We start from the raw sequence: 12,376 nt of genomic DNA, 5'->3' as shown, positions 1-12,376 counted from the left end.
AAAAAATCTAGTTGTAATCATATTGCCCATGATATTTTGTATTCTGCTTTTCCCCACTTTATTTTATATCCCCACATGTAGTTCTGACATTATTCACCAAGACATTCTTCTGTTTTTGAACATTGAAGTTGTTTCTGTCAGTATATTTTGGTGGCTATTAGAGACAGTGGGGTAAAAAAGTTTTTATACATACAGCTTTTTGTTTCTGTTATGGGACTGCTGTGTCATAAGATTTGAATACTTTTATTATTCTTATTGCCATATTGCTCCAAACCTTTATTTAAAGAGGGTTTCTTGTTGATAAGTGATATAGCTATCTGTGGGATGAAAAGCAGTTATTTTTGTGTATAGGTTGTTAACTTAAAAGATGTATATTTGTTTTTCAGAATCTGATCAATAAAATGTGGCTTGGGGTCCCATCTCAGGATAAGATGGAAATCCGTAGCTGCCTGCCCAAACTCCTTTTGGCTCACCATAAAACCTTACCTTACTTTATCCGGAACAAGCTCTGCAAAGTTATTGTTGATATTGGACGTCAGGATTGGCCCATGTTCTACCACGACTTTTTTACTAACATTTTACAGGTAAGGATATGCCTAAGGAAACTTTATCTTGTAAATAGTTTGTTTGTTGAAGTGATTATTTCCTTGTCCTGAAGAGGACTTTTAAGATTAGCATTTTGGAACTGCAGTAGTGAGGTTATTGTAGGACAGATTATCACATTCACTTAACTTTATATTTATAAGACATACTGTATCTTTGTGCAGTGGAGAAAGTAGGGGAGAAAAACCTAATCTCTTTGTTAACCTGTTGTGCAATTTGTTCAGCCAGTATATGAAAGTCTGTTAGGTGCTGTACTAGGTGTTAAGGGTACAAGGGTGAGGCCTTCAGTAGTTTCAGCATTTAGTGGGGGAAATAGCTGTGCAAACAGTAATTACTCAATAATATGGTAATTATTGTGGGAGTATATGCAGAGTGCTGTGGTGGCATAGCATGTAGACTTAGTGGTGTTGGGCTGAGATGTGAGATGGTGAAGTGGTAGAGTAAGGGGCTAGATTGATGGACAGAGGCCAGGCCAGGAAGGGTTGGGGGGTTCCATTGTGCAATTCGTAGTTTTTCCTAGGGAGCTAATGAAAATTTTGAGGAGGGAGAAAACATGGCTACATGTTTATGGTGGAATGATGGCTAGCTGGGGTTTGGATTGCAGAGGGGCGAGGTGAGAGGGAAAGAGGCAGGATGAAGAGGATCCGAACCAAAAGGAGATGACCTGGTGGGTGGAGGTGAGGCACCCAGGGGATAGGGGCAGGAAGCCAGTGACACTAGGTGAGAGGGGAGAGAAGGGAGGCATCTAGAATGACTTCCAATTTTTTCTGGTTCAGATAGATTTTTCAGGCCAGGGTTGAAAGAAGGGGAATGAGTTTGGGCAGAAGTTGGTGAATTCAGTTTGATAGAAAATGCATTTAAAATTTGTGTTCCTTCTCTGTAATAACTAATGAGACATTAGGAAGTGTGGATCTGGGGTCAGGATTTAGAAGTCAGAAGGGAGTAGTTGGGACCTAAAAGCTATGAGGGAGATGCTGTTGCTCATTTGAATCCTGTGGTCAGGTTGGAAACATTTTCATGTTATTGAGCTAGTCTTGAGTATGCAGGAAATGGGTATTATATACAGTTTATAGAAATAAAGTTCTTTGAAAATTGGTTATAGTCTAAGTGACTGTAGGATTTTCCAGAACAATATCATTTTCTAATGTTCTGCTTGCTCTTCATTCAAACCATTATAATGATGCAGCAATTAAAAAAGAATTCAGCATCCAAAGTGCTTCTCTCAGATTGTCTCTCAGAAGAGCACAAAAATTCTTCATTTAGTTTTGTTTTGTATAGTGCTTCATTCATCTAGAGATTTATTGGGTTGTTACTGCAAAGGAGATTCATGCCTTTATTCAAGTAGTCAACTATTTGTTGAACACTAAGCACGTGAGGGGATATAGTAATGAACAAACACCAAGTCCCTGCCTTCTTGGAGTTTATGATCTCAGGGTGGGGATGGGGGCATCAGCAAACAATAAGCAGATACACACTTGGCGGTATTTATAAGTATGATGAAAACTCAATCCAGGGAAGGGGAAAGAAACTAGCGGGGGTTGTGTTTAGATGGGATGCTCGTAGAAGGCTTTTCTGGGGACAGACATTTGAGCAGAAACCTGAGTGGGGGTTATGGGGTGAACCACGTGGGTATCTAGGGGAACAGTATTTGGGACAGAGAGAATAGCAAGTGCACAGGATCTGAGGAATGGCAAGCAGGCGAGTAGGCCTGGACTCGGGGGACATGAGACAGGAGACACTTCCCTGGCGTTCTGTCCCATACACTTGCCTTCACTCCAAGTTGAGGATGGTTATGGTAACCCTCTCCAAGGCTTTCTTAAGTGGGTGCCAGGGAAGCCCACTGGAGACGGGAAAGACTAAGAGGGTTTGGAGTCTTCTAAGTGAACCTATTCCTGGGTTGGTTAGTGGTGCGTCCTGTGACAAGAGAAGGACCTTGAGACAGAGAGTCACAGGCCTGATGATAGCCGGTAAGGAGGAGCCACAGTTGCACCGCTGGGATTGGTCCCTGTGATGAAGAACAGAATGTTTCCTGGCTACATTTGAAGTATAATTATTTGTAACAAAAGATGGATTTGGAAGAGAGCACTTTTAGGTGAAGGGCTTCTGGAGGTTTACAAAGGCTAGTTGTCCACTGTTCTCCACCACCTCCCCCTTTCAGCCCCTTCAATAATGACTCCTTTAACCTCATGTAGCTTTGGTGACTTTGAAACACCATATGGTAGAAAGAGCCAGACTCTGAGGCAGCAGGTTTGGGTTCTGCACTCAACTTTGTAAAGTCATCTTTTTCTTTTCTTTAATTTTAATAAAGATAGAGTCTCACTATGTTGCCTAGGCTGGTCTTGACCTCTTGGACTCAAGTGATCTTCCTGCGATGGCCTCTCAAAGTGCTAGGATTATAGGCGTGAGCCACTGCCCCAGCCTAAAGTCCTCTTTGATTTTAGCACCTCCTGCTACTTACGTAAGCTTCCCTTTCTTTCTTTGTAAAATGAGAGGCTTGGACTAAGTGATCTTTGAAATCCTTTCCAGTTGTGTTATGTCCTGCTTCTTATTTATTCTTGTGAACTAGACAATGGCATATAAGCCTTGTCAAGAATGATCAGTGCTCAACTGCTGACATTTCTGATAATATAGTTATCCCTTTGTATCTGTGGGGGATTGGTTCCAGGACCCCCTTGGATACTAGAATTCATGGATGCCAAATTCCCTGATATAAAAAGGCATAGTTTGCATGTAACCTATGCACATCCTTTTGTGTAGGTTAGACCATCTCTAGATTACTTCTAATACCTAATAGAACATACATGTTCTGTAAATAGTTGCTATACTGAGGCTGAGGTGGGCGGATCACGAGGTTGGGATATTGAGACCATCTGGCTAACACGGTGAAACCCCGTCTCTACTAAAAATACAAAAATAATTAGCCGGGCGTGGTGGCGGGTGCCTGTAGTCCTAGGTACTCGGGAGGCTGAGGCAGGAGAATGGCGTGAACCTGGGAGGTGAAGCTTGCAGTGAGCTGAGATCGCACCACTGCTCTCCGTCAAAAAAAAAAAAAAAATGTTGTTATACTGTATTGTTTAGTGAATAATGACAAGTAAAAACTATACATGTTTAATACAGATGCAGCCATTTTTTCTTCTTTTTCCTGATTATGTTCTATCTGTGGTTGTTTGAACCCTTGAATACAGAACTCATGGGTATGGAGGGCTAACTGTAAATGTTTTCTTCAGATATTGGTAAATAATGCCAAACTGGTTCTGGAATCAATTTCACCATCACATGATCCTTTGAGTAAATCATCTAAAGCGTTTTTTTGGGCTCATATGGTGTTTGCAGTCTGGGGTGCATGGTTTTGTTTTTTTTGAACTCTGACAGTTTGTTGGGTGGTATCTATGCAGTTTTATAATTGTGGTGACCACCATAAGCAGATAGAGAGGGGTTGATTTGGTAACCCAGCCTTACGTGCTGTGGGTTGGTTATACCCTTTCTAGGCTGCTGGAGAAGTAATCGAAATTGAAACTGACCCCTTTCCTTCCCACCTGCCCACATACACGCCAGCACACACATGACACCAACGGTTCTAGAACCTGTTCTTCAAATTCCTAAAGTCTGTTGAGCAGAACCTGTGGTCACATTGTGCCTGGGACCAGATACTTAAGGGGCAAGCAGCACAGGAAGAGAATTGCTGTTTCTTCTGTTGGGTTGTGTAATAAAAACGATGGAACCTTTTCAGAAGTTCACGCTAGAAACCTGAACTTGTTCTTCAACCTGCAGAAGCTCATTGTCTGTTAAACTGCAGAGATTACCTGTGTTACAAGCTTAAATTAAAGATGTGAAGATGGTAAAGGGAAACACTGTTTTAATAAAAAGCTTTCTGGGTACAAAGCTAATGAGAAGAAAAATTACACATTTTATCAAGCTCTTTTTCAAGTAAAGAATAGTTTTCTCTTTTCATCTGGCTTCTTGCCTGACCTTCTTCTCCCTTTCCCCTAAATGGTGAGAGGAAGGAGAACTTGCAGATAGATTTTCCATATCGTGGGGGAGTTTTATTTCTGGGAAGTACAGCATTTCATATTTATAGGAGGGTGTATATTGCCAAATGGGATATTTGGCATTGCGAGTCATTTCCAGCTGAGAGAGTAAGGATGCAGCCTGGAGGGGAAAATAGAGACAAGAGGTAGAGGAGAAAGAAAAGAAAAGGAGGAAGTAATGGGAATCTTTTAGAATATAGGCCAATAAGCCAAAGGTCTCCAAATGGAAAGAGATGCTTACCAAGGATCAGTTCTACTTCATTGTGTGAAGAGAAATTTCCTGTCCTCCCTATACTGCATGATCTGAATTTAAGTCAGTGTTAGAAATAGGCCGAATTTGTAGAAAACGAAGATAAAAATTGTGGAGAATATACAGAGTTTTAGTGTTCAAGAGACCTGAATTTATAGAGAGCATTTTAAACACATCATTCATTGCTGCTGGTTACCTAATGCTGCTTCTGAAGGCACTTGAATTTACCTTAAGTTCCCATTTTTGAGTACTTGTCCTGTTCTTTAGGGATGAGCTTTTCCTTGCTTTGTGAAAGGGGAGTTATTTGTAAGGGAAAGGAATGTACCCTGTATTTCTTTTCTTTTCTTTTTTGTTTTCTTTTTTTTTTTTGAGATGGAGTCTTGTTCTCTTGCCCAGGCTGGAGTACAGTGGGGTGATCTCGGCTCACTGCAACCTTTACCTCCTGGGTTCAAGTGATCCTCCTGCCTTAGCCTCCTGAGTAGCTGGGACTACAGGTGCCTGCCACCACACCCGGCTAAGTTTTGTATTTTTAGTAGAGACGGAGTTTCACCATGTCGGCCAGCCTGGTCTCGAACTGCTGACCTCAAGTGTTCTGCCCCCCTTGGCCTCCCAAAGTGGTGGGATTACAGGCATGAGCCACCACGCCCAGCCTGTACCCTGTATTTCTTGAAGCGAAGAATGTAAAATCTATGGGTACAGTTCCTGAGTGTTCTCCTCTTCCCTAAAGTTTATATGTATTTTTAGCTTAAGTTAAAAAAAAAAAAAAAAAGCGTGTCAGAGAATTAACTACATTTAAACTTAATGAAGATTAAAGAAAAACTTGAAGTGCTTTTCAAATTGTCTGCTTTTTTATAGATTGTAGCAATTAACTCAACAGATAATTTTAGTAGCAACTTGTTTACTTTTATCATTTCTGGAAATTACAAAACAAATGTAATAGTAATGCTTTGAATTTTGTAAAAATGATTAGGAAGATATAGGTAGTGCTATGCTGTTGAAGGCGTACTTTTTTTTGTCTCGTTTAATTAAACTTTCTTATGGTAGAGAGACTATTACAGGTGATAGAAAAAGTAACGTAGTTTGCTACATAGGTATTTGCAAAATCCTAACTAGTCATAGTTTAATGACATGTATGTGTGGTGTTGCTCTGCCATATTTAATCATTACCTTTTCTGAAGCATGCAGAGTTTAGAAGTATAAAGTTGATTTAATAGCATGCATATTGAAAAGACATCACAAATTGATTTACACATCTTAATCACTAATATAGATGTAATTTATATACATGCACACACAAAACTTGGTTACTAGAAAAAGTAACAAAGGCTGTGGTAGGAATCTGGACATGTATAAAAATGGTCATGTTAGGTATAAAAGACGATTGTTTTCTAGCTGTTTTTAAGTTCATGGTATTAGAATTTTGTCTGTAAAATATGATGAGAATGTATTTTGAATGATTAAAAAGAGCTCCCTAAATATCCTCTAAGTGATGTTTCTTTTTTTTATTTGAGACAGAGTTTCACTCTTTTTGCCCAGGCTAGAGTGCAATGATGCAATCTCGGGTCACTGCAACCTCTGCCTCCTGGGTTCAAGTGATTCTCCTGCGTAAGCTTCCCGAGTAGCTGGGATTATAGGCATGCGCCACGACACCCGGCTAATTTTGTATTTTTAGGAGAGACGGGGTTTCTCCATGTTAGTCAGGCTGGTCTCGAACTCCCTACATCAGGTGATCCGCCCGTCTCGGCCTCCCAAAGTGCTGGGATTACAGGTGTGAGCCACTGCACCCGGCCTCTAAGTGATGTTTCTGAAGTGTTGTTTTATGTTCATATAAGATTAAACACACACAGATGCTTCACAACTTTAATACTGCTGAGTCCTCTTTGTACTTTATCAGTTCAACACTCTGCTCAGAACATGCTTTTTCCTGGCAGTTGATCCAGTCCCCTGTGACAACCCCTCTTGGGCTGATCATGTTGAAGACAACTTCAGAAGAGCTGGCTTGTCCCCGTGAGGACCTCAGTGTGGCTCGGAAGGAGGAGTTGCGGAAGCTGCTACTGGACCAGGTGCAGACAGTGCTTGGGCTACTGACAGGTGAGCAGTATGGTAGTACACAGAGATAGAGGCCTGCCCGCAGGCGTCCAGAGTTCAGGCCTTGGCGCTCAGCAGTTTTGAGCAGTTGTTTGCACTGTTTCTGAGATAGCGTGAAAATGGGAAGCTGCATTCCCAACACCTATAGCCCAGTGTCTAGCACACAGTAGGACTGCAAAATAGATTTGAGCCTTATTTTCCTCGTAGTCTTTCACTAATTGGTCCTCACTGTAACTGTGATCAGTGAGGGAGAGTCCAGGTCATAGGAGTATGCCTACAGTGCCAATCACTGCATGATAAGTTAGGTGGGTGGCAAGCACTCTATTTAAAATAATTTGAATTGAAGATCAGGAGAAGTTGGAGTAGGAGGATATGAAAATTCCCGTTCTGGGTAAGGAAGTGAGACGTGGTGTGGAGCCATCTCCTTGTGCACTAGGTTGTAGTTGTATGTAGCATTTTGTCTCTTCTGTTTGATGAGTGCCTCGTGACAAGGTGTAAAGGGTAAGAAGAAACAGAAAGCAAACCACAACATGAGACAGGAAGGTAGGAGGAGAGGGGAGTACCCTGGGTGCCCGGGGTGGCTTCTCTGTGCTGCTGTGAGACCTGTTTGCTAGGGAGGCACGTATGCAATGCCTGGCCATGAGGTCCTGGGAGTGCCGGCAGCCTGGGCTTGCTACTTGAGGGAATCTTGTAGTGAAAAGAAGTGTTTTTATCTCTAACTCCTTTATCCAGGCTTCTTCTTGGATGTCTAGGAACTTTCTTTGTATCTCCAGTTTAGTGCTTGGCATGTGGTGGGCACTTAAAATTGGCTGAAAGAACCATTGATTTAAAAAATAAACTTGGGTTAGTGCAATGGCTCAGTCCTGTAATCCTAGCGCTTTGGGAGGCTGAGGTGGGAGGATCACTTGAGCCCAGGAGTTTGAGACCAGACTGGGCAGCATATTGAGACCCCCATTTCTGGAAAACACAAAACAGAACAAAACAAAAAAGTTAGCTGGGTGTGATGATGCATGCCTGTATTCCCAGCTACTCAGGAGGCTAAAGAAGGAGAATTGCTTGAGCTCAGGATTTTGAGGCTGCAGTGAGCTATGATCGTACCATTGCACTCCAGCCTGGGTGACAGAGTGAGACCCTGTCTCTTTAAAAAAAAAAAAGAGCTTGGCATTTGCCCCCGCATCCTTCCCTAAAGCCCCAGGGGTAAACCTAAACCTTCAGAGTATTTGTTCGTTCAAAGCACTTTTTTTTTCTTTTTCCTTTTTTGAGACAGGATCTCTCTTGTTGCCCAGGCTGGAGTGTGGTGATGTGAACACAGCTTACTGCAGCCTCAAATTTTGGGACCTAAGTGATCCTTCTACCTCAACCTCCCCTGTATTGCCCAGGCTAGTCTCTAACTCTTAGGCTCAAGTGATCCTTCTGCCTTAGCCTCCGAAAGTGCTGAAATTACAGGCATGAGCTACTGTGCCTGGTCTCAAAGCACATTTTTTGACACCCCAACTAAATGTCAAATTTCTAATGTTAGGGACCATGTTTTATACCTTGTGTCCTACTGTGCCTAGCAGTGTATTAAATATTTAAAAAATTGAGATAAAACTCACCATTTTAAATTGCAGTATTGACTGGCTTTTAGTATATTCTTGAGGTTGTGCAACCTTTGGCGCTATTTAATTCCAGAACATTGTCATCACTCTAAAAAGAAGCCTCGTACCCATTAGCCGTACCCGCGCCCCCCCAACCCCATTCTCCTCTCCCCCAATCCCTGGCGTTCACTAATCTACTTAGTCTGTCTCTATGGATTTGCCTTTTTTGGACTTCTCATAAAAATGGAAGCATACAATATGTGATCTTTTGTGTCTGGCTTTTTCACTTAGCATAATGCTTTCAAGATTTATTCAGGTTTTAGTATGAAAAATTTGAGAATAAGATATTTTCAAAAGCCTTTATGATCACTTTATGTTCCGGGTTCCATATGGGTACAAAGAGGAAGAAAACGCAGTTCCCACCCTCAGGTAATTTACACTTCAGTGGGGAGAGACAAGTAAGCAGTTAAAGATGTTTTAAGAGCTGTAACAGAGTTATGTTTTATGTGTAGCAATTCCTGAAGGAGGTGACAGCTGAATGGAATTTTGAGGGACAGGCAGGTGGCATTTAGTCTGGTAGAAAGGTCAAGTTGAAATTGGGAGGAGGAGAGCAGGTCAGAGGTTGAGAGGGACACATATAGAAGGAACAGCAGATCTCATCTGTTGGGTGGGCTGAAGCCTGGGTCAGGTGAGGCTAGATGAGGCTAGCAGAGGCCAGGATTTCCGGCCTGGTTCCTGCGTGAGGAACGAAAGAGAATTAGTGGCAGGTTTGTGGGGAACGAAAAGTTGAGTTTGGGATATGCATGTAGTGTAGTCCAGGAAGCAGGTGGACATGCAGGTCTGTGATTGCCTTGCCTTGTTTCTGAAGCCCCCATCATGTGATGCAGAGCTTGGTGTATGTAGTCAAGGTGAGTTTGGGCCAAGAACAGGAGACTTGAGAGGCTTCAGAATATGTTTTCTTGAAGCTGTAGCAGTGGATGAGTCACTCTAGCAGTGAGAGTGAAATGTGAGGAGAAGCAGAGCAGCAGTAAGGGAACCTGGGGAAACATGTGTGTTTAAGTGACTCATGGGCAGAGGATGGAAGTAATAGTGAAAGGGATGGAATCGAGTTCAAAGAAACCAGAGAAAAACCAGGAAAGACTGGTGCTACTGGCTCAGATAAGGGTATAGGCAATGGCCTGTCATGCCACAGCGTGGTCAAGGAGGATGGGGATTAAGTGACCGGTGAGTGCACGCAGCAACCAGGTGACTCTGGCAAAGAGCAGTGCTGGAGGCATCAGTGGGGAGAGGCCACACTGCAAGACCACAGTGAAGCAGTGGAGAGCCAGAAGGCAGCTGTGAAGTCGAGAGGCACAGCTGCTTGCTGGAGGAGGACATGGTCAAGAGAGGGATGTTCAGGTGCTGATGTTTGATCAAAGGTATCAAGAAACTTTCTCTAAATCTTTATATGCTAGACATTATTTCTCTTATAACTCTGTTTCTCCTTTCTTGGTAGGTATCTTGGAGACTGTCTGGGACAAACACAGTGTTACTGCTGCCACTCCACCACCATCCCCGACCTCAGGAGAAAGTGGTATGGTCTGCCTGCCAGCCAAGGCATTCTTCTTTTTAAATGTATTGGGGGCCAGGTGTGGTGATTTGAACCTGTAGTCTTCAGTACTGAGGAGGCTGAGGTGGGAGGATCACTAGAGGCCAAGAGTTTGAGACCAGCCTGGGCAACATAGTGAGACTCTATCTCTATTTTTAAAAATTACATAAAAAAAAATAGTCCTAGGTCGTTGTCCTCATTTTTTTCTTTTTCCCAAATGTCATGGCTATGTGCTTGTGCTGAGATTGGTAGGAGCCTTTGGGCTTGACACTTCTGCTTGTCCTTCTTCTACAGGGGTGGCAGGAGGTGGGCAGCAGCCCACAGGAGAGGACATAGGAACAGGAATATTGAGTGCTTTCTTCCTCACTGGACTCATGTTGCCCAAGGCAGAGTGGGGACCTCTCTGCCTGCATAGTGGCGACTATGCAGTAGTTAGCATTGAGTCAACATTGGTTAAGAGTCATTTGGTAAAGTGGGGCATATTTGCAGAGGCTATTAAATAGTTTACTGGTTGCTAGTTATTGTCCACAGTGTATTAATATCTGCTTCAAAATTCAGAATGCAGTTCATCTAAAGATGACTGCTTTCAAGGATGGATGGAAAGAGGAAATTGCATCTGAACAGGAACTTTTAGTTTCTAAATGCTGCTGTTTACACTAAATGATCACAAATGCTTTTCCAGCAGAGTACATCCTGTGAATTGGCACATATTTCTTCCTCTACTGTAAAGGTTGATGTGGCTAATGAGAAATATTTCCACATCTTCTCCTTTACTTCAAGGAGATAGGCTGTGGAAGTCAGACATCTCTAAGCCCAAACTGTTTTATGTAGCCTGTTGTTAGTATGTGGAAGTTGAAATTCTTGTAGTTACTCTAGAATTGAAAATCTATCTGAAAGTTTTGAGGGGTACTCATAGTGCACTAGTTATTACAAATTCTTATTATCTTACTTGGATTAAAAATTATTAGAGAGCCATTTGTCATACTGCTTAGATTACAAATAATTATAGAGTTCTAGAGTGCATTATAAGCTCATAGGAAATGGAACTTTGTATTTGGTGGCAAACCTTTACTCTTTAGGTAGATTTTGAGGTGGCTCAGCAGATTTATATGTTGCAGTATCTGGATGATTAAAGAAACATTTGGAAATGATTCAGAGATTTGATTTTATGAGTGAACGAACACCTTGGAGTATCCACAGTTAAGTTTGTCGTTTCATTTAAATTCTGTTTGCAAATACTAATTCTTTTTTTTGAGACGAGGTCTCTTTCTGTCACCCAGACTAGAGTGCAGTGGTGTGATCACAACTCACTGCAGCCTCGACTTCCTGGGCTGTAGCAGTCCTCCCACCTCAACCTCCCAAGTAACTGGGACCATAGATGTGCACTAACATGCCTGGCTAATTTTTGTATTTTTTGTAGAGACGGGGTTTCGCCATATTGTCCAGGCTGATCTTGAACTCCTGAGCTTAAGCTATCCGCCCGCCTCAGCCTTTCAGATTGCTAGGATTACAGGTGTGAGCCACCATACCCAGTCAAGATTAGTTCTTTTGAATTAGATTTGTTTTAGACAGTTGACTACTCGCTAGCACGGTTTACTAGCAGCAGCAGTTTACTGTAGAAGAAACGCTTGTTTGTGTTTCAGTTGGCTTCATCCAGAGAGGTTCTGAGCTAACTCAGTTTATACTTTGATAGGCTCTATTTTCCTCACGGCCATGTTAGGGAATGTCAAATAATACAAACCAGAAATGTGTGGTTACCTCTTCCATGTGTTGCCCAGGTTTTATGAGGCTAGGCGGAATAAAATATGAACTTGCCATTTGCATGTAACAAAACCTAAAATGTGGTGCCTACTTCTTGAGAATTGCCTCTTAAAATTTTTTGAAATGTTGGATTTCAGTATTTGAGAAGTAACAAAATAAATTGAGACTATAGGGGCACCTAGGGAGTGACATAAGCTTTTAAGCTGGTATACTTCCCTTTTAAAAAAAATTGCGTGTTTATTTGTTACAATGTTTTTCTTTCTTTTTATGGTAATGTAAGTGAGGTCATTAGATCTTGCCCCACTATTTGGACAGTGCTGATGATGCAACCACCATTCATTTTGATGCTTTTGCTCAACTGTCTTTGTGCACTTAAGACGCCAAGTTAAGCAGTAAAATTTCCAGAAAATTGTTTTGCTTTCTTGACCATATCAGTTTTCTGGAGAAAATTTATTCTGAGAAACTTTAGGCCCAGTGAAGC

General features: G+C 42.0%; 1 protein-coding gene across 2 annotated transcripts in view; it reads left to right on the top strand.

Annotated features, from left to right (window-relative positions):
* Nucleotides 1-12,376, top strand: part of XPO6 (exportin 6) — a 116,220-nt gene that overhangs the window by 36,980 nt on the left and 66,864 nt on the right. For both annotated transcript variants that reach the window (XM_011982342.1, XM_011982341.1), the window contains 3 exons: nucleotides 387-584; nucleotides 6,813-6,972; nucleotides 10,042-10,119. In XM_011982342.1, the coding sequence (XP_011837732.1) occupies nucleotides 387-584; nucleotides 6,813-6,972; nucleotides 10,042-10,119 (436 nt within the window). The remainder of the gene's footprint in view (nucleotides 1-386; nucleotides 585-6,812; nucleotides 6,973-10,041; nucleotides 10,120-12,376) is intronic.

This window comes from Mandrillus leucophaeus, unplaced genomic scaffold, assembly GCF_000951045.1.
Source record: "Mandrillus leucophaeus isolate KB7577 unplaced genomic scaffold, Mleu.le_1.0 Scaffold24, whole genome shotgun sequence".
Taxonomy (NCBI): Eukaryota; Metazoa; Chordata; class Mammalia; order Primates; family Cercopithecidae; genus Mandrillus; species Mandrillus leucophaeus.
The sequence above is the reverse complement of the archived record's forward strand: the minus strand, read 5'-3'. Positions and strand labels throughout refer to the sequence as shown.